The 22,520-nt window shown below is 48.4% G+C and overlaps 1 protein-coding gene across 8 annotated transcripts in view; it reads right to left on the reverse strand.

Moving 5' to 3' along the window:
* LOC119164399 (CUGBP Elav-like family member 1-A) overlaps window positions 1–22,520 on the reverse strand; it is a 646,479-nt gene that overhangs the window by 524,901 nt on the left and 99,058 nt on the right. For all 8 annotated transcript variants that reach the window (XM_075871606.1, XM_075871607.1, XM_075871605.1 and 5 more), the window contains one exon: window positions 11,787–11,959. In XM_075871606.1, the coding sequence (XP_075727721.1) occupies window positions 11,787–11,955 (169 nt within the window). In that variant the 5' untranslated portion in view covers window positions 11,956–11,959. The remainder of the gene's footprint in view (window positions 1–11,786; window positions 11,960–22,520) is intronic.

Below are 22,520 nucleotides of genomic sequence, written 5' to 3' on the forward strand. Positions count from 1 at the left end.
CTGCAGTCTGCAGTCTCTTAGATTAGTCACGTAGGGCAGCAAATAGAATATTATCGTACATTATTTCCGTGCTTTTCCTTTCATTCACTCTCGTTTTTCTTACGAAGAAATCAAGCTGTATTTACAATTCCAAGCGGGCTAAAATAAGATATACCCAGTGCTGGTGATACCCCGGTAAATATGGTATAGGTCAATACAATCAGGAACAATCGTCGTCACTCTGGGCGTAATTATGGCGCTACATAAAATCCGGCCGGCCTAAGAAGGCCCTGTGTACGAAAACGAAATCACGGACATCAAAACTCTGCACACCTGTCACTCCCATCGTGCAACGCAGTTAAAGCACACCTTGACTCATCGAACAAGTGACTCATCGATCGACGCACCACTCGTTTATGTCGAGTGTATATTTGGACAATGGCCGCTATCGACAACTACGGCTACTTTCAACGCGAGATCTATTTTTAACCCGAAAGTGTTCTATGCCGGGGTCCATCACAGCTCCACTGACGTATTGCCGTCACGAATATGACGTTGTAAAATATATACTAATACATGGTAAAGAAAAAAAACGAGAACGAAAAGCTCTGTCGCGGGGCGCCGAACCAGCGACCTCACAATCCTCAGCACGCAGTGCTAGCCACTACACCACGAAGCACACGCTGTCGGAAGTACAAACGGCAAGCTATTTATATACACCGTAAGCCGGCATAGTCCGGCTCAGGACCATTTTCGCGAGTCTGAGTCCCAGTGAGTCCATAGCTCAAAATATATTTCGTGAGTGGGTCTGAGTGACTTCCACAAGTGTAGCAGGCATGCACGTGCATGCGCGCAGGCATGCACGTACTCTCGTTCATTTAGCAGCTGCGCTCGGCGGTCCACGCTCGCGCGTTCAGGTTTCAAAAAATTGGAGGCTGTACAAGCGTTCCATGTTCTCAGGAAACGACAAGCACAAGCACCGGAAATATGGCAAGTTGAAAAAGAAGGGGGTTCAGTGAAGAAGCAGGCCTAATCGCGGGCCACCGATGACCTTAGCTGTCGTTACCTAAACAGCGGTATACCCACGCGCGCACCATTCGGAGAAGAGACCGACACTCGCGACTCAAATGAACATGAAATGCCACTGCGGAGTTGCAGCATGGCGGATTCACGGAGGTCACCGGGCCCGCTGTCGCCAACACAAATATTGAGTTTTCTATAGTGTGACTGCAGTTCACGCTGCTTTGTAGAAGGGCAGCGGGTTGTTGACGCGGAGCACCTTATTTTAGTCGGCACCAGCGGTCCCGCAAGCGCGAGCGGCGTTCTTGAAATGGTTGCGTTGTGTGTGCAATGCACATGGCGCACCGCGTCTCTGCGAAATTTATTTACATACTTCGGGCGCCGCGGCGACATGTAGTCACTTGATACATTGGTCATTTATTAGGTTCGAGTTAGCAAGTTAACACTGGTGCTTCACCTGGAAAAAATAAATCAAATTTGCTTGGCCGTTCGGGTTTTTTTTTTTTTCACGGGTTGCACCATCCTACTATGCTCCTACCGTATACGACTGGTGCTTGGGCTGTTCGGACCTCAGTACGCAGCTTCCCTACATTGCCGCTTGGTGACGCGCGAATTGCTGAAGTCGCGAATTGGCCGGCGGGGCCATCCTCGTGCCCAAGGTGTCTCTTTACAGTATCTACTCACACGGACCTGATGTGTACCGCGCGAAATCCAATATTGTCGAAACGCTCGCGCCACACACGTGTCTGCGAGGGGGGCGAACGCTGAACAACTACGTTATCGGGGACACAAATAAAGTGTGTCAGCAAGTTTCCAATGATACTGTTTCCAATGATATTGTTTCCTCTCCTGGGACCCACTGCCTTTCTCTGATTGGCAAGAAAAACACGCACGCACACATACGTGGCACTAGACAGAATTCAAATTGGGTACACCATAGACGTCATTCGTGATTACATGCTCACAAAACACACACGACCGCCACGTGAGAAAAGTGACGATTCACTAAAAGCGCTGCACATCCTATTGGCGTTCCCACATATCGAAATGCAGACATACATTGGCCAGAGAAAATAAGGTCACGATCTCTGGCCTAAGAAACATCGCATTCCGTTTGCTACCTTCCAACGTACAAAGGAAAGATACGGCAAATGCGTATGCTCACCCGCATCAACAATATAACACGGTCCAAAAGAAAACACAAACGCCAGTTTATGGAACAGGTAACAAGAAAGCTGCCAGCCGCAGACATAGTCCTGGGTCCTAATCAAGAGTACACCTTTAGAAGAGCCACACCACCGTAAAACAAAGCGGCGGCTCGTTTGCCAGCCTATAGCAGCTGCCTCGCGCAAACGCCCGCATCATCTGCCTCTCGGAGCCCGAGCGGAGAGTGCGACCGGCCGAACAAAGCGGCGCAGCTTAATCACCGCGCCGCACTTCCGGGATTACCTCGTTCGTCGTGGATGAGGCCGTCTCTGGGCGCCCAAGAAAGAGAGGAAGAGAAAGTGCGCGCTACTGGGCCTTAGAAGCTCCTCCTATTCGTCTCCTCCCATTGTCTGAGCCATCCTCCCCCTTTCTGCGAAATCTCGCAAACCGTTGTCGAGTACAGATACAGCTCGTTAGAACGAAAGGAAGATATCGCCCGGTTAAAAGATCGCTAATTACGCGATCGATTATGAGGCGCTTACGACCCGCAGGTGATCAAGAAACGGGCGGAACAAGGAGGAGGAGGAGACAGGAAGAGAGTGCACTAAGCGATGTAGCCGCTGTGACGGCACTCAGAGAGGAAGAGAGGAAGGACCACGCACTCAGATGCGTGTCTCAGCAGCGCAACGCGCGTATACCACGGATACCCGCGGGCCAAAAGTGTGGGGTAATGCTGTGACCACGTAGCCACCAAACCCCTGTCAACGATGCACTTCGCGCAGAGCATAACGCCACGACCTTATAGTAACACGCACACGCACCTCGATCCCGCGTAGTTTACGCGTTAAAATGGCGCCTAAACCAGCTTCGACTTTTTTTTCTTCTTATGTTTCAGGCAGTTCCCTCACCGAATTTAGAACGCCCCCCCCCCCCCATCATTAGTACCTCGATCGGCGGCGCGTAGCCCCGCCAACGCGCAACTAATTTCAAGAAACAATTGCTAGTCCTCTCCAGGGTTTTCGGTATTGTTCCCTGGCGTAGGCGGTGACGTCAACGTTTGTATCTGCAGTCGTCATCCACAAAAGGAATCCGTCTGCCTTTTCGGTGAGCGCGCAGGCACTCACCGCTCTTGCTTTTCCCAAGTCGAGGAGGAGCACTCGGTCAGGAGGAGGAAGAGATATGGGCGAAGCTACGCTTAGTCTAACCTTGTTACTGGTCACGCGTAACCGAACAAAAAGAGGAGAGAAAGAAGGCAAAAGAAATGGACAACCATTTCTCGCCTCATTTCCTAGTTGGCGTTACTCTGCCGATACTCTTCGAAGTCCCGCTACTTTCCGATTGGCTGCTGCGCGCGCTTTGCCTGAGTGCGCGGAGAACGAGTGCCTCTCTTAGTCTCCTCCATAGTCGCCGTACGTGGCGGATCATTGGTGGGGCATGAACGAAGTAGAGCGGCGGGCGCGTCGAAGACGCTTGCGCTCGACTTCCTTGGCTCGCGTCTCGTCGGTGTTACACGCGCGCCATCTGCATTCTCGAAAACGCTCGGAAGCGTGGACGCGTGCACGGACGGATGGACGCTTCACCCCACTCATTATCATTCACTCCGTGGATATGCTGTGATTTTTTGTAGACACGCTTCCAAACAACAAAAATGATAACACGAAGATAAGAGGCCATGAAAACCACGTGACAACTGCTTGCCAAAAAGACAATCAACCGAAGGTAACAGCGTGGTCTTAGGTTGATTGTGTTTTTGGCAAGCAGTTGTCGCATGGTTTTCGTCGCTTCTTCATGTTATTTCTGTTGTTTCGAAGCGTACCAACAAAAAGACCCTGCGTTCGAAATTATAAACCAGTTGTAAGTTCCGCGCTGTGTGTGTGTGTGTGTGTGTGTGTGTGTGTGTGTGTGTGTGTGTGTGTGTGTGTGTGTGTGTGTGTGTGTGTGTGTGTGTGTGTGTGCGTGCGTGTGTCCTTCCTAAAATGTTGCGTTTTTTTCACGCTGGTAAATTTATTATGAACCAACTAGCCGAAGCACCAGTTTTAAATTTAAAAAACTGTCGTATGAGAATCGGGCGAAATGTCGGAGAAGCGCAATCAGAGCCCCTCTCAAATTCATTCGCTGATAGCGTTATTCACGCTCGAGCACACGCTTCCCAAAGCGTCGTGCGGTCGCCGTTTCTTAAAACGCACGTTTCTTAAAATTTGGAACACCCGTGTTTACGATTCATTAAAAATTGAGAAGAAAATGTTCTCGAACAGGCGGCGCAACCACCACTGGTTTGAAGAAACGCGAAACCATACAATCACACAAAAAACGATCGCTTTCGTCACAGCGAAACAGCGACACAATCTGTTGACCAGAATCTGCGGCGTAAAAACGGCTACCACCACCCCCACCACTACCGTACACACACAAGGGCACACATTCGTTCATCGGATACTCCCGTTTCTATACAATGGGCGATTCCGCGAATTAGAAAAACAAATTAAAGTGGCTAACGGAGGCGGGGGGGGGGGGGAATCGTAAACACACTTGGATATTACAGGTCTGACGTCTGAAGAAATAAGGGCTGATTCGGAGAGGCGACGGGAACCTCGAAAATAGAAAAAAGTGAACAATAAATAAACACGCCAAGCGGGGCTCGCTTACAGACGTAGCATTAGCGGATTTGATTAATCGGATCAGAGCCTTCGTTTATCCCCCTTCCGTTCCACTCCCGGCATTTAACAAAAAAGCGGAGACAAAATTTCAAAAAAGAAAACAAAAAATACACGGACACGAAGTTGACGGTACACAAACCCGAGAGAAGGAAGGAGAAAACGCAGATAAATAAGATGGAGACGCGACACGACCAGCGATCGTGCGCCACTTCCGGCAATTTTTCGCTCGAAAAACGTCCAATACAGCCACCTCCTCCACCGGGAGGGGCGTATACAACGGCCAGATGCTCGAAAAAAGTAAACAAAGGAAAGGAAAAGCTAGAAGAAAAAAACACTCGAGGCACCATAATATATATATATATATATATATATATATATATATATATATATATATATATATATATATATATATATATATATATATATATATATACGTGTGTGTGTGTGTGTGTGTGTGCGTGTGTGTGCCTGTGTCTGTGTCACACTGTAACTGCCATTGTTTTCGTCCACCCAGCTGGAGAATGCTTGCTAAAGAAGATGAACGGCTTCTGGCAATCGCCAGCAGCGCCACCACCCATTTGCCCTCCAGTACGTGTTTACCCTCTCTTTTATGGCCCCTCGCTCTCAATTCTGCACTCCTGAGTCTAAGCCCTAGAAGCGAATTGCGGACAATAAAAGGAATCATAAAGGAATGGCAGCTAGTGTGAAGGGTTGGGAAGGAAAGGGGTCTAGAACTAGGGCACGAAGAGCATTCTGGCTGCTGCATTTTTTTGTAATTTGGCTATATTAAAGTTGTGTTGGTGGCTGTGTCCGAAGTTTAGATTATATTTGAAAGATAGTCCTCCTGACGATGGCGACGATAAAGTGATATTCAGGTTATCATCCTAGTGACCTTGACAGACAGACAGACAGACAGACAGACAGACAGACAGACAGACAGACAGACAGACAGACAGACAGACAGACACAGACAGATAGATAGATAGATAGATAGATAGATAGATAGATAGATAGATAGATAGATAGATAGATAGATAGATAGATAGATAGATAGATAGATAGATAGATAGATAGATAGATAGATAGATAGATAGAAAAAGCGCTTGCTCAACCATTTTCAACCGTGCCAAAAGAAAGATCCCCAAGAATAATATGTGGGGTTTTACGTCCCCAAACCACCGTACACGTAATAGCTCGCGAGCTATTACGTGTACGTGTAAGATGCTCTGGAGGATCTTGTCAATTATAACTATACGGGACATAACGGCGACGGCAAAAACCAATCGAGACTGTCCATATAATTGCTATTCCAATAAAATACCTGACATTTATCATGTGTGAAAACGGTTTCTAGTGTATTCAAATACTAGTCTCGCTGATGTCCGAAAGCATTCACTAACAAACAATGGCCCGAACACGACACCATGGTTTAAAACGCCTAACCTCACAGTGGCTTACTCAGCACCCATGGGGCTCGAAACAAACGACATAACGGCGGCTTGTCTTGCGTTTGTGACCACACAGTCAAGCTTATGCAGCAATGTTTGATAAGAATGTGTCACACTTCTCTTTTCTCACTTTAATTTCATATTAACGCGGGTGTTAAAAAATCCAGGCTGATGGCTGCCGATTAGTACGGCCGTACCCAGTGTTGTCGCTACAGAGTAGCGAGTAAGCCGCCCTTCTTGATGTTCCTTCAACAGAGAAGCGAATAAATGCTAGGGAACCGAAGAATCGGTCACCCAAGAAAACAAACGCAACAAGTCCAGCATTCGGGAACTCTTGCAGAAAACCGGAAAGGAAGTCATTGGGAAGAAAGTGGGAAAGAAGCCTTTTTTCCCTAAGGTGAATCGCATACCATTTGCCTCAAAAAAAAACAGGCGCGCTAGCTGAAAGCCACTGCAAAACGAACATCAAGATTGCCAATTAGGGAGCAAGCGGTGGAAGTTGCAAAAGAACGGTACATGGGGTGGGATGAATATGGAGGGGAAGTGCGAGGCTAAGGCGCTACCTCTCCCTAATGGGGCACTTTTCTCAGCGGGCAGCGACGCCTGGCGGCGGTGACGGAAAGCAAAGAACAACGGGGATCAGAAACGAGCGCACGTGCTCTTCCATATAACACGTTTCGGTGCACCAGTTAGCCAAAAGAAGAAAGCAGCGGAATGGGGTGAGGGATGCATACATCCCTAACTCCCGGGACGCTAATATCTTTTAATTTCCGGACGGCAAAATAAAAAACACGCGCCATAGACTGCACCCTGAGCACACAGGTCGTAAATAGCGAGTGCCTCGTGAGCAACCTCACTATAGAGCTAAAAACAGACAGAGAGGCAGGCATCGGAAAACACTTTTGTATCGCCTAATGACAGTAATCGAGAGCGGTTAAAAGATCGCGGTGTACTCGGGGTAATCACTCGTTTATTCGTCGCTAAAGCACTAGTACCATTAGTGGGACAAGTCATCAGCGAATCGCGTAATTACTAGAACAGCTCTCTGTAGAACGTGGAGCCACAGAAGTTTGGCGGGTTCCTGTATCCGTTCATTGCGTATACGCTTGTTCTCATCATAGTAACAAAAGTTCGTACCAATCTCTGAGTCATAGACCTCGGGTTCGAAGGGATTACACGTTATTCAGGGGCCGTATTCTGACCCGAAGACTATTGGCTCTGCGGTAGCTTTGCTGTCCGGTTTATACTCCCACCCACAGCGCCTCCAAAGTGATTCACACCTTCTACTATACCCTGGGTTTCTTTCTTCACAAACCGAACTGACAATGACAAGCCCCGGAAAACCCAACATCGTTGGGTTTTCGTTCTAAGCATTCGCTGAACTATGGCTCATTTCAACTCTGTAACAACCCTTCCCCCGCCCCTGTTGTAACGCTCTATGTAGGGTCCTTAAGGGTTAATAAATGATGATGATGATGATGATGATGATGATGATGATGATGATGGTTCAATTGACGTATCTTTAGTAGTATCAGAGTCATAGCAGCGGTAGACTTATGGCTCCAATGTCAACGGAAATATAGAAGCTTAGACTTGGTGTATATCTTTAGGTAGTAAAGTTGTGTGTTCGTCTCGTCAAGAACCACGGCTATGCGGCGAAGCCACACACCGTTTACGCAGGCGATACGAGTACCGTGACACATCGACATGTTAGGCGCGTCGAAAACCGGTGATTAGCAAGCCTGTCGATGACTAGCGTTAATACAGTAACAGCCTTTAAAAAATGCAGTAAATGGCTCAACCATCAGCTTCTCTGCAACGCGCGGCTGCTAGCGGCGTTCGGAAGACAGGACGCAAAAATTCGCTACCTAAAGGTAGCATATACGGTAACTCTATTAAGAGGTGGGCGCTAAAGTTACTGCATTTACCACTTTCAAAAGCAGCGTATACCCAGTAACACAAGTAGGCGTGTTACACACGATCGCTGGCGGACGTCCACGCAGACGGACAACGGTGCGACATTCTACGGCGAGACAGTTAGCAAAAAAAAAAAAAGAACAAACGAACTCAAAAAATGGCCGCGTATCTGCATACTTCTGTGCAAACATCGTCGAAACACGATAATCTGGAGGGGCTGCGGGAGATATGGACGCTATATCGTAATGTGGGTAAATGAAGGCTTCCGTAAAACGCAGTGCCACTGGAAGGTGGCAGCACAGTGTAGTCTTAGCGAAGCTAGAGTGCCTAGCTAGAGTGCCTAAGCTAGAGTGCCTAAGCTAGAGTGCCTAAGCGTAGGAAACATCCGCATTTTCGCGCACAACGTCCCATTCTCAGCGCTGCGTAAGAAATATTGCAGGGTCTTTAGAATTACGTATCTACGCATTTATTAAATGAAGGAACGCACCTCAAGGACTCGCGTATTGACGATGCGCCTCAGATATGCGTTGCATTTGCTTTTTGATCGACAATGTTTACAAGTATGAACACGGCTACCCGATCAAGATGGCTGTGCGTTGAGCAAGTGCTTAAACTTTGGCCAGGTGGCTGAATCCCCTCGAGGAGATAAACGGACAGACAAACAGACAGACCAAAATTACTGCATTCAAGTATGCCAAGAAGAACTATACCATAATTATTAACAAATCAGCCTTGTGACGACAGTGAAGGTGGTATACTACTAAGACATTACTCCCATCGCAAATAAAGTCAAGCTCCGCTCAACCCGTATAGCGGCAGCCCGCAAAACGAACGGCGACTAAGACAAGAAGCAAAGGGTGAAAGAAGGCACGAGGACGGTGTGATAAAACAAAGTAGTCGTGTGCTCGGACTCGAGGAGTTGAACGAAGAAAGCGCGATACGCAGAAAGAATTACAAAGTAATTCGAAGACAGAACGTTAACGGCGAAAAGAGGGGGAAAAAAAGCTGTAAGAAACAAGGCCCCCACGGGGAATTTCTTTCCGAGGGCAATTTGTCACCCGCGAAACGATGACAACGTTCCGCGAGTGCAGCAGCCACGGTTCGAAGACGAAGCGACGCCACTTTGCCACAGCGCACTTACGGCGAAGAAGTAAAACCCGACAAAAAAAAAAAAGGGATATAATAAGACATCATCATCATCACGCTTTGATGTTAAAAAGAAAGAAAGAGAACGAATGTTCGACTCTCCCGTGCTCTTCTTCAGCCAAGTGCCCTTTTTCTAACGTTCCGGTGTTCTGCCCATCTCATATTTTCCGTCGACCGTCTCGTTTTCTCTCGTCGAAAAGTTCCAGTTTCGAAAGCAAGCAGGCACAACTCTATAGCGTTTCAATTTTCCTCCGGCGAAATGACACAGTCCCGTATACACCAGAGACAAACGCGACGCTGTTTCTGCGCAGTTTCGTTTTTTTATTATTGTTAGTTGCCGTTGCTTTTCTGCCATGGACGGCGGTTATTTCTTTCACCGCGAGCGTCACAGAAAACGAACGGCGCTCCGCGGTTTGCGAGAGGTTACATCGCGACGCTAATTCGAAGAGAACACCCTCGAAAAAAAAAAAAATGACCGAAGCTGTCTCTTTGTAAGGGTCGCCGAAACCACGACGTATTGCCAGCTTCTTACGATTGCAATGGTCTCTTTCGGAGACGTTTTATAAGGTCCTTGCGAAATGCATCGATAAGAAAATGATCGATTAATAGGAATACACGAAAACACTCGCAGCTTGCACCAGCGGCGCAAGGCTGGATCCCAAAGCAGTTTTGCTAGTAATGGCAAGTTTTAGCTATAGGCAGGCAAAGTTTTTCTTTTATAGAGTGTAGTGCTAAGCATGGCTAGGAATGGCTGCACTAGTCACGTGATTACCTGTTGTGTGATGTCGTGATTTTAGCCACGTGACTAGAGCAGTATCCGTTTTTTTGTTGTTTTTTTTCGGGGGGGGGGCGACAACGTATCACATGAATAGCCGTTATACGGCGGAACGTCTTTCGTGGTTAGCTATTACGCCATGTTGCGCGATTTCAGTCACACGACACACTATTAGGCAACTGTTTTGGTCACGTGATTACACGTTGCGTGATGTTACGCGATTTTAAGTCTAGGGAACAGTCGTTACTTCACGATACCTGATCATGTTTTTGTCACGTAACAGACTCGCTCATAAGTAGTTATACCGTATTTCCACACTGGACAAATGGGCGCGCGTGTTATGGGAGTGAAGAGACAGTTGAAGTAGACGACGAAGCGAGCGCGTCGTGGCTCGTGATGATCATAATTCCTCTACGCACTACCCGGCGCAACGACAAGTCTAAAAACAGCTGCGCTTCTAAAAAAAATGTAAACATAAAGCTGCTGTGCATGCTGGAAGACTTCGGGATAACGCGTAAGCTTTACTTCGAGATACTTACAGGAGGTCCACAACCAGACCCTAGAAAGTGTCAACGAAGCGCACGGTCCCAGTCATCAAAGTTCAGGTTAATTATCATTTGCATATTTTTATAAGCTGCAGTAAATATATGCTTCGAAATGCATGTTGTAGTGGTTCCTACCACCCTGCTGCTCCAAAATGTGGTTACGGCCGCTGCAATGTCCTGAAATCAAATCAGGGCTCGTTCTTGTACCTCCTGTTCCCTCATCAAATTTCCACGATGCACTACGAAAAGTTACCTTAAAGCAGCTCCAGTCAATATTCAGGTGATCTTCCACGAAGATCGGTGCGTAGTCCTTTACAGCAATGATAATTTCAATTCCAATATTTCCGTCACGCTGTTGCATTCAAGCGTATACGTACGTGACGCCTACCTAACGAGGCGCCACTTCTCATGCGTCACTACCCTCCCCCCCCCCCCCCAATTAATGGGCCGAAAATAACACCCGGCAATTTCACTGCGTGGGAATAACCGATTATATTGCCATAAAAAAAATGCCGCCCTTATTTGTGCCACACACCAAGTTACTGTCAAGCTGCAAGCTGCGCCTTATTTTTTCCCTATCACACCCTCACTTTTTTGTGGAGCAATAAAGGTTCATTTCCTTGTTTACTTGCTTTATTGATTGATTCAATATATTGATTCATTGGAAAATACTTAATGCCTGCTATACCGCGAAGACATTGTGGCACACCTATGACGTCAGCTTCATTCATGGAAGCTTATTGGATCTTGCAGCTACGTGAAACTATCCAGGCACCTGTGTGACATGATCGTAGCTGCACAAAACCTAATTTACGTTACCCTGCAGCATCTTTCGAACCCTGGCACATCAATGTCATCTTAGTTAATTAATGAAATCGGTAATTAGCATTTATTAAGGCTTCACGTACGCTATCCTGCCACTTCCTGCAAGTATACCCAGGACCGCACTGACGTCAGCTAGGGGTCTAACAGTAAGATACGACCCATTGAGACGAAATCGGACGTTTATAGTTTTTTTCGCTGATCCGCGAATAATAACACGTACATAATACACACATATACGACGGCATCGAGGAGCGTACGCAGTTCCAGACGGCCGCCTGAAAGAAAGGAGGTGACACGTGACGAGAAGGAGGGAGAGAGAGACACAGACCTCGGCTCGTTCCGGTGGCCTTGTCCCGGAGCACGTTGATCTGGTAGACGGGCCCAAAGTCCTCGAACATCTTCTTCAGGTCGGTCTCGTCCCACGACCGCGGAATCTGGCCGACAAACATCTTGATGGCGTCCGGGTCAGGCTGGTCCTTGCCCACCGGTGAGTTCATCGTTCTGCGACAGAGTAGGCGGTCAAGACGACTGAGCACAGGTATGGCGGCACAGGTGTGTGTGCAGTGATGAGCACGACACAGAGGCAAGTCGAGACGAAGGCGCGCACTAGCCGAGCAAAAGCAAAGAAAGAAAACCTTGCCCCATTGAGACAGAGCCCACTAACGGGCGCGGAGGCACCGGAGTCGCCTAGTCGAAGCACAACATCCTCGAGGTCTAGGCTCTGACATTATCGAATTCTAATAGCCGCAATTTTAAGATAGGGAAGGTCCGCGCCCTGCGAGGCCGGGGACTTCCTACACACCAAATGTATAAATAAATGGTATTTCTCTCTCTCTCTCTCTCTCTCTCAAATTTGCTTCGGAACTGTCTTCACTATGACTGTTTCTTACTTGAATACACCGACGCAAGCTGGTTTGTAGTTTCCACGAACAACGCGATGTACTGAACAGGTGACAAGCCATAGCAATACACGCAAGTGGCGTGCGCCCATATTTAGTTAAATCGCTCTGTATCTTTATTCAGCAAGCGAGACAAAAGTCAGCCACAGGCACAGCAGCCGTCGTTTAACGAGCAGGCAACAGCAGAAATGTACACTGCGGTGAACTCTTAAAGGGAACACTCGAATGAGCACTTTTTATATTGCTGGCCTTCTGACAGCAAGCGCTATTGGAAAGATTGTATACGTATAGAACGGGTCTGTGGAAGGATTGATGGCTACCGACGTCCAGTAGTGTTATGCAAATCTACGCGACTCTGCTTTTTGCAGGAGAGCGAAATTCATATACGACCTGCACGCAAGTGTTCCCTTTAACTGTGGGCCCGTCTGTACGCTTGCACGAAGAAAGAACCTGAAGACCAATAAACAACGAGACAGCCAAACTGGCTGAGTGCAGAAGGTGTAACAGAGCACGATCACAAACCGGGCAAGTAGCTACACTCAAACCTCCATTATATAAAACCAGGATATAATGAAATATCGGTTATAACAAAATGAAGATTTCTCGCAATAAACATAGTGTTAGGAATATACGTTTAAAACAAATTTCCGGATATAACACATTTATTTTCGTGTAAGGTGCAACTTTCTTATAATGAGGTCCGAGTGTACTATCGTTGCCAAACCGTTTAAACAAGAGTACTAACATAGATAATCATCATCCCAATCATCATCATCATCGTCGTTGGCGGAAAGTGGAAACGGCATTCGTTAAAACAGCCACGCACATCTCGGCGGCTCGAAACAACGAAACCACTCACCCGAAACGGAAAGACAGATTAAAGCCGCGTCGCCGTCGAAACAGTGGCTTCGGGAAGGCGTTCTATAGCGAACGTGTTCTCGCGAGAAAAAAAAAAAACGCATACGTTCTTACGCGCAGCCTCATCGCGCCAAGTTCTCCGGTCGTACAGCTTTGCTCTAGCGTGAATTAAAGCGTCATTACGCGGGGCTGGGATCATCATTATCAAGCGCCGAGCCTTTTCGCATCCATTCTTGCGCCAATACATCGTCGTTAATCTTCCCCGAGAGCTCACTGTGCCTTCCGCATTTATGAAAAAAAAAAATCTCTCTCTCTCCAACCAAAATTACGCCCGATTCCTCTGGGTATAGCCTCTCGCCTCCTCCTCACTGTCTCATGACGGTGCTCATAAACCCGCGCGGGGAGATATGCTTCCATCTTCGCCTGATTAATGAGCCACGCATCGCCGTGCAAGTTCGACGTGGCTCGATTTAATTTCCCCAGCGAGTTGAGGTAAAAGAAAGAAAGAAAGAAAGAAAGAAAGAAAGAAAGAAAGAAAGAAAGAAAGAAAGAAAGAAAGAAAGAAAGAAAGAAAGAGAAAGTTGGCGGATAAGCCGTTTCGGTACATCAAAGATGACTCGACGTATCACTCACTCGATGGCGTGCTCGAGACAAGATTAGCAATCGAAGCAAGCAACTGAAAGCAAGAGAACATACGAGATACCGCGACGAAGCTGAAAGTACGTGCGAGCGCAGTGGAAAAAAAACAAGAACAAATAAATAAGGAAGATACGGAGAGCGCGAAAAGTGCTGTGTTTAGAGGGGTGATCATATTACGCGGTTGTAAACCTCTGATCAACTCGCGGTTTGAAAAAGCGCGGAAGCATGCGAGAGTAAGAAAAAAAAAAAAAACTCTCAAGAGCTCGGAACATGGGGAGGAAGGTGGGAGGGGGGGATGTCTAAAGAGCGCTCTAAAACACGCACAGCGGCATCCCGTCGGGTTCTTGAGAAGCATTGAACAGAAGAGACGCGAGCGGAAACTCTCACAGCATATATGCATTTACCGCTCTGTGTCGGTCGCGCTCTTATACACTAACTTGGGGTGGAAGTTTCGGAGCGAGCAGGCGAAAGATGAAACGTGCTCAATGTCTTTTCGGTCACTACTCGGATATTGCGATTAAAATGACACTTAAGAACTATGCCAGGAGAAGTTTTTGCTGTGCGCGTAACTCTTACACAAAGACTGCATCAACAAGTGGACCCCGGCGTACAGGCGGAATCACGGTCGTCTTGAACGGTGGAGCACGTGGTTACGAAGCTTATGTATACGCATCTGCTGCCTCGCGTGAATTATAGTAAAAGGGCCTAGCACCCACTATGCCTATCCTTGGTATGATCATCACGGCGTCGAACTAAGCTAATTTCTGCCAAGAATGTCGGCTGGAGCTTTAAAGTTTGATGTCGCCTGCACAGATTTTCAGGAATGGCCGCCATTTTTCTCTCGATCGATTGTATCAACCACGCCCCCCCCCCCTACCCACTTTTCTTGAATCTTTGCGAAGTCAGCGAAGTTTCACCCCGCCTACAGGAGCAGCCCCCTATGACCGGGCGACGGTGTAACAACGTAATCGCGTTACGCCACGATGACGTCAACAGTTTTCGCAACCTGTGACATCAACGGGGCGATGACGATTTCGAACATCGCTTGTCACGGTAACCTTTTTGCGTTTCGTGCGGCTTCTCAAGGTCTGACCAGACGTAAGCGTCAGAGCGCGCAGCTAAACGAAGTTGCGCTTCCCTCCCCCCTCCTCTCTCTCCACAGGGAGAGAGGGAGCAGCGCCACGTCAAAAAGCCAAGCGCTGTCGGGCCCTAACGCGCACGTGTGGTCCGGTCTTTGGGTATAGAGGAAAAAACAAAATGCAGGGAGAATGACGTCACGCGGTCGCACTTTGCAAGCCAACCTGTTTTGAAGCCAGCAGTTTCGGCCCAATACGTGACCTTCTGCATAAAGGTTACGCAAACAACGAGACTTGCGGAAAGTTCCAAGTGTGGCGCCTGGTAGCTTTTATCTGGAACGCGCTTCTTCGGGCACAGACCGGCCTGCTCACGCAGAAGGTTCATAAACGGAACGCCAGTGAGAGTACTAAAAGCTACCACACGCTCTGACGTCTTCGTCACGTGTTGGGCCCACACGGGCCTTCAACTCGAGTGACGTAATGCACCCTCATTTATTTTTCCTTCGTCCACGCCTTCAGGCGTTCGGCTCATTGAACAGCGAAGTGCGGTTTCGTTGGAACTCGACATCACCACATGGCGCCTCCAGAGCTCACGCCTACGTAACAAATATTTCAGTGTTCTGGTAAAATAGGCGAACGGGCACTGCCAAGCTGAAACCATTTATTAACCAATGCGCCTATTTAATGTTAATAACACAGGCGCCAAAAGCACAACCTTCGCACTTTTTACAAAGCCGATGGTAACCCCTCTTCACCCTTAAGAAAGTCCAGCGCGGTATGGTCCAATTACGGCCTTTATTAAATGACCACGGTACACCGCACATCGAAGCCAGCGCAGACCGCACCGGTCTCCAAACCATTATCGCTGATCGCTAGCCCACTAAAAAACTGAAAAAAAAAATAGCAAAGGGGGCACCATGTTTGCCCAAGCCACCCCGAAAACCAACACGGCGCCCTCAGAAACACCTTCCCGCACCCACCGCCCTCTGCAAGAGGCCCAAACTGCACTCCGTCCCACGGGCTGGGCCGTTGCAGAGACCAAGGCTCACTTTAATTACGCGGGCGCCAACGCAGCGATGTTTGACGCCGGCTGTCGCCCCCCCCCCCTTCTTCATAATGAAGCCCAAGACGGCGTGTGCGTTCACGCACGAAGAGGCCGAGAGAGCGAGGAGGCTGCACACGCAGAAAATACGCGCGGAAGCAGTAGCGTCCACGCGCTCCCGAAAAACAAAGCCGAGAGAGAAAATGAGTCCGCCAGCGGCGAAGGTGAGGGCTGAGAACGGCCATTGGAGAGCGCCTAATAGCCCCCTGACAAACCCCCTCTTTCCCCACCCACTCTCGCTTTCTCTCTATCTGTCTATGGGGACCCTCTTCCCATCTATTTCTTTCTCTCTGAATAGCATCACTACGCTATTGTTGCCAGACTAACAAAGGCTAACAAACAAACGTATGAATGAATAATTAGTTCGAAGAGAGGTTCTCCCCAGTTCCCTAAAAAATGCTAACGAAATTCATCCATACTATAGTAAGCAGCCGAATCTCTCTACTTTCTCTGTATGGCAACTAGACACCATTGCATACCACAAGGCAAACAAAAAAAAAGATGCATCGAGTAATTCGTGGGAAAGTTTCTGCCTGGTTCCCTAAAAATAAAGGGTAAAGAAATTAGTTTATACTTACGGACACAGGTTCGGTAAATGGGGCGACGTATACTTGCTAATCGAACCCTCGCAATTCAGTATACGGAAATCTGAACAACGGTGCCTAATTAGGTTAGGCCCCACCTTTAAGCAGTACTGGTCATACACAGATGCGCAACTTCAGAGTTTGGGACATCACAGCTGCGAAGACGCGACTTTCAAAAGAATGGTAAGTTGGGCGAGTTGATAATGATCCATTATTGTAACTGCGCGCACACACACACACACACACACACAAATCGGGAAAGCAGAGAAAAAATACAAACAGGCGCAGAATACCAAGTGAAGGTTTTTTGAAAGAACGAGGCGATATAAAGGACGAGAAAAAAAGGCAAGAGAGAGCACACATGTGAACGTGCGACATCGAAGAATTGGTGCCAGCGGTGTGAATGGAAATGCCAAAAGATGCACAGGAACCGCCACGGCGACTCGACAGGCGAAATCTGACAGATAAAAACAACTATAGTGTTACCTTTCAAGTCAAGTTTTATTTTTTTAGGACACGCGCAAGCAGAATGTTTCAAGTTGCCTTTAAAAGTCATGGCCGTTACGCGTAAAATATGTGCCAACCTGGGTTGCCAGCTCCACTCATAATAAGCGGACTCGGGCTTTTTTTTTTTTTTTGACGAGTCACTTGTAGAATTTTTTCAGGTGCTTGTCGCGTTTTTTTTTTCTTTCGACTTCTCCGCATTTTTTCAGCCAATATAAGCAAAGGAGGGTAAATTTATTGAAGGTGCTTTGACGGTCTATAACACTCAGCAATAAAAGTGTTTTGACAACCCCAAAACACCCACGTTATGGATGTTCTGGTGTTTGAAAGAGGGCGCTGAAAGAGAGAAAAGGGCACGTTAGATTTCTTATAAAATGCAGTTCCGCAAAACACGGGAAACTAACGAGTTTTCAAAACTTTCGCAGCATTAAGGTCCACACGAGGCGACACCAAATTTTTAGAAGTTTCACCCCAGTTCTCATCCCCACCATTAAAAATAATAAAATATACGCCACTAAAACACCGGCTGCCAGCTTCGGGCACCACTCCCCTCATCCTACGTAAGCATTGCCATCTCTCTCACTCTCTTTCTCAAATAAGAGCGTGGCTGAGCCCACAGCGCCACTTTCCTTCCCTCACATCCTAAGCAAGCATTCCCAACAAACACAGAAGCACGCGCACGCCCAAGTACAAACACACACACTCACACACAGGCGCCATATTAAGACTGCGCTTCGCCCAGCACCCTAGCGGTCGCATCAAGCGGGCAGTCGAGTTATCCGGGGGGGGAAAAGACGCCAGGAGGCAAAAAAAGGGGGGGGGACGCAATTAATCTGCGGCCGGCGCACCCCGGCTGACGCCCGTCTTTTTGACCACTCCCCACGCACGCATCCGGAGTGCGTTCCCTCCTCATCCACTTCCCTTTCTCCCAACTCCCCGCTTACATCGCGCCGCCGCGTTATTAGCGTGCTCGTTCGTCGCGAACACCACGGCCGAGCAAGCCGCTGTGGAGGAAAAAGGGAAGACGGTGAGGAGGAAAAGGGACGACGGTGAGAAGGAAAGGGGACGACGCCGCACGCAGCGTTGCTGCGCGCGTGCTCATTTCATCTCGTCGTAATAGCCCGCACCCGCGAAGTCCTCCTCCCCCTCTCAAAAACTTGCACGCGAGATGGCGCTGCGCTTTTGATACCCTCTCCCCAAGAGCCCCACTTCTCGAGGGCGACGTCATAGAACGCTGCCGAGAACGCCATACCTGACGACGTAGTAATTAAGAGCGCCGTAATAAGATGTCGCTTTGCTGACCGGTCACTTATTCGTTGCTTAGTTTTTGCGCGAGACCGGACCGATGCATTACGGTTGACTCTACATCTCGAGTTGGTCGCGTTGAAACGCGAAAACTTTGGGCTGCGTAAGGCAAAGCGCCTTTCGTTTCTAACGTCTACAGTTTGCGTCATGCCGACGTAATGTCGTGTCAAACACCTGTATACGTCGGGACGTAACGCCAGGTGGCCCAACTTGACAGGCATCTATCGTCTCAACGCATTCGAGAGTTAGGCGAGATAAGAGGCCGGTACAAGCTACGGGCACGTTTTGGAACTTTCGAGATGCCGACCATAAGGGCCTGACCACATGTACGCGTTGAAGCGCGTGGGGTGTACACTCGGCGCCACACCCTCTCCATTTGGAGGGAGAAGGCACACGGCTTCACGCAGCTGCTCACCCTCTCCCTTCGTAGGGGGAGGGCGCGGCGCCGGGTCTACATTCCACGCGCTGCAACGCGTACATGTGGTCAGGCCTTAAACTTCCTAACACTGATGATTGATTTGTAGGGTTTAACGTCCCAAAACCACCGTGATTATGAGAGACACCGTAGTGGAGGGCTCCGGAAATTTCGACCACCTGGGGTTCTTTATAACATGCGCCCAAATCTGAGCACACGGGCCTACAACATTTCCGCCTCCATCGGAAATGCAGCCGCCGCAGCCGGGAATCGAACCCACGACCTGCGGGTCAGCAGCCGAGTACCTTAGCCACTAGACCACCGCGGCGGGGCCAAGGCTGCTGTGCAAGTTGTTATTACACGGCGATTCATGAAACAAACATATACCACAGTAAAATTCGGTCAGAAGTTACCTTTATTATCAGACATCATTTTCCATAAAAAAAAAGAGGGTAGCAGAAGCCCATGAATATATCTTTGCTATTGGTTTATTGGTGTATTCGATTGACGGGAGAGAGGTGCATTGAATTAAATACGCCACCACTCTGCAACTTTTCTACACGAAAGCCTCAGATGACTCGTGAAACACGTAGAGAGACCGTCGGCGTCAACCAGACAGATGCGAAACAAAAAAATCGCTACCACGTGACGACGTCAGCCTATTAGGTCATCAGGGTGGCACAGGTCCCCCAATTCAGTGACGCCACCATGGCGTAGTGTAGAGTGACGTCCGGTGACATCGGCGCTTGGTCAAATTTAGAAAGAGCCGATTCGTCAGGACCTGCAGAAGGCTCCCAATGACTCCGATCCCGGAGGCATTGCAAAACAATATTGAGTACAGAGGGCTCTCGGAAAGAGGGGGGAAGGGAGGGGGGTGATTAAATGATTAAAATTGTCCAAGAAAAAAATATATCTCTCCAATTTGTTTTAAACAAACGTATAACAAACCTCGACATTTTTTTTCCCCTGTAAATGCAACTCAACGCAACACTGCACAGCATTACAGAAAGCAATCGTTCTACAACTGGCGCGAAATTGTGAAGCTGTGGCCACTCTATTATTCAAAAAAAAAAGGGAAACGCCCCAAGCGTATACCGCCTAGTGCCAGCCATACAGACACAGGAATTGCTAGACGAAGACGCAGTGCAATAACAATTAAAAAAACGAGATATCAACAACTGATCCTGGCCCTGTGTCATGAGCGGGGCCACCGTTCTGATTCGTTTTTCCATCTTCAACGCAAGCAACAAACGTATCGAACCGAAATAAGAGCCTTACAAGGACATTGTCTGCCACCATAAGCCGGAAGGTCAGACGATAAGAAGCGGACAAATCAATTCAGCCAGTCTCGCCGGAAACAAGAATCTCGAGGAGAGGTCAGCGTTGAACTTCCGCAAAATAACACGAAACGCACAAAAAAAAGATCGATTCAGGCTAACGATCCACTTTCCGCTCTGAAGATAACTTTATTAAAAAAATATTGTAAGAAAAGTATGATGGCGAGAAAACGCCACTAGAAACAATGCTTGCGGACCGAATCTCGTCAGCGCACGTCGACGGATAAAATCAGCGCGAAGGAAAGCAAACAGGCCCCTTAATCTCGTCTGAGCCGGGCTACCGAAAAATAATGTACGGGCTTAAGCCACCAAACATTCCATCCCATCCACCTCTCTTCCTCATTTCCCTTCCTTCAGACAAGCACAACACCTCGGCAAGTACAGAGACTGCAAAAAAAAGGGGGGGGGTACTAATAACCCACCGACCTGCATCCAAACCACGTGCACTCGAATAGCTCCTTGAGCTAGCAAAATAATATACAAAGTAAACGATAACCTCGAACAACTTTATTACTTCACCACTCGAAACAACTGGGTCTCCACAGGGCTTGGTTCACTTCACTTTTCCCCTTCCGTTTTTAATCCATCGCTCCTTCTGCAGGTATCAAGGCTCCAACTTTATCCCCCCTCCCTCCGATCTGGCAAGTTAATCTTATTTTGCCAGTAGCGACAGCGACACCTCCCGCACATCGTATCCTTTAGCCCGAGAGTATCTTCCACGAGTCAAGATTTACTTCCGGTCATCCTCTTTCCTCTTTTTCCCTAACTTCCTTTCAACCTCGAATTCTTAAAAACAACAAAATGCGGAACAAGGCACCCCCGAAACAACAAGAAAACAATCCATCCATGCCTTTGGCGAGGCTCAGCCCAGGCCTGTAGTTAGCGGCTACCCCCTCCGCCTTTTTCTATTCATCCTGTTTCTTCTCACACAGCCTGCCTCTCCCCCCCCCCCACACACACACTTCCGAACCACCGCTACAGATACGGTCTTCAAACAAAGTTCCAAGGAAGAAGGGAGCCGGCGCTCTCGCTAATCCCGGCCGGCTTAACGCTAAGGACGTCAAAAAACGGCTCTTGCACTGCCCCCATGCTCACGAAATCCGGCTATCAGGACAAATTAACTTCCGGCGCGTGACGATACCTCAAGGCGACCCAGAAGACAAAAAGAAAAGGAGGGAGAAAAGGCGTGTGATAAAGAGACAAAAAAATGGGTCACGCTCGTGCGGAGAGGAGAGAAAGGAAGGGAAAAGGCTTTATTTATGGCTAAATGAATGAAGAAGGGGGGATTTGCACACTGCACACACACATACAAAAAAAACGGAGCGAGGAGATACGGCAGTTCCGCCCTTCATTAATCCCAGAGACGACTCGTCGTTGAGACCACGAGGTACAGCATTAGCGACGGATTAGGATGTCGTTGAGAAGAGACAATGAAAGAGCGAGCTAGAGAGGGAGAGAGAAGTGACAGAAAAGCAATTCAAAAGAACAACACGGTGGGACTTTGCGGAGTGCACGAAACAAAGGATTTCTCCGTCGCTCGTGACATTACAATCTCGCGCCAACGCGATTTATAGAAATAAAGGCCCAACCACACATGCGCGCTGCAGCGCGTCAGAGCGTGGCTTCCAGGCGCGGGGTCGCGCTTTGTCCCATTGAGAGAGAGAGAACGAGTGGCTACGCGAAGCTGCGGGCCCTCCTTCCCCCATAAGGAGAGGGTGAAAAAGCCACGCGCTGCAACGCGTACATGTGGTCATGCCTCAAGATTTATCATGACGTTGTCACGGCTGCGAAACAAAAGGTGAGCCTGCACTAACAGACCGATTTCGAAAGGAACACCAGTGGCTGGGTTTGGGTAATAGAAGATTTCGAACAGGAACACCGAAATGGAAACACCACAGAATGTTATGCGGTTACAACCTCGACCCCGCTCCGAATCTTTCCAAACTGGATCCATGGGCCGGTTTAGGAGAGCGTGAGCAAAGATTGCGTTCGCGTTGAGGTCGCCCGCTATTTCCGCCCCGGCACAGCGTCGTGCGTTCGGGGTAAAACGTCGCGCAACTCGAAGCCATCGGTGTCCGCAACGAGTAATTCTAACTAGCAGCCCCTGGTTTTCATAGCTCCTCACCGATGTAGGCCCGAGTGATCACAATGTGTTGGACAAACCAAACCAAACATACTAATCACGCAACACCACGAAACAGCGGCATTTCTCGGAAGGCCATTCGTACGCTGCGCTGGGCGTGCAAGCCACGAGGGATACTGAAGAAGTCGCGACACAGGAAACGCAAGCAAATGCCAATTACGGATTACTTTTCATCTTGACTGCGTTAGCTCTCACGTTAA

This window comes from Rhipicephalus microplus, chromosome 8 (assembly GCF_043290135.1).
Source record: "Rhipicephalus microplus isolate Deutch F79 chromosome 8, USDA_Rmic, whole genome shotgun sequence".
NCBI classification, from domain to species: Eukaryota; Metazoa; Arthropoda; class Arachnida; order Ixodida; family Ixodidae; genus Rhipicephalus; species Rhipicephalus microplus.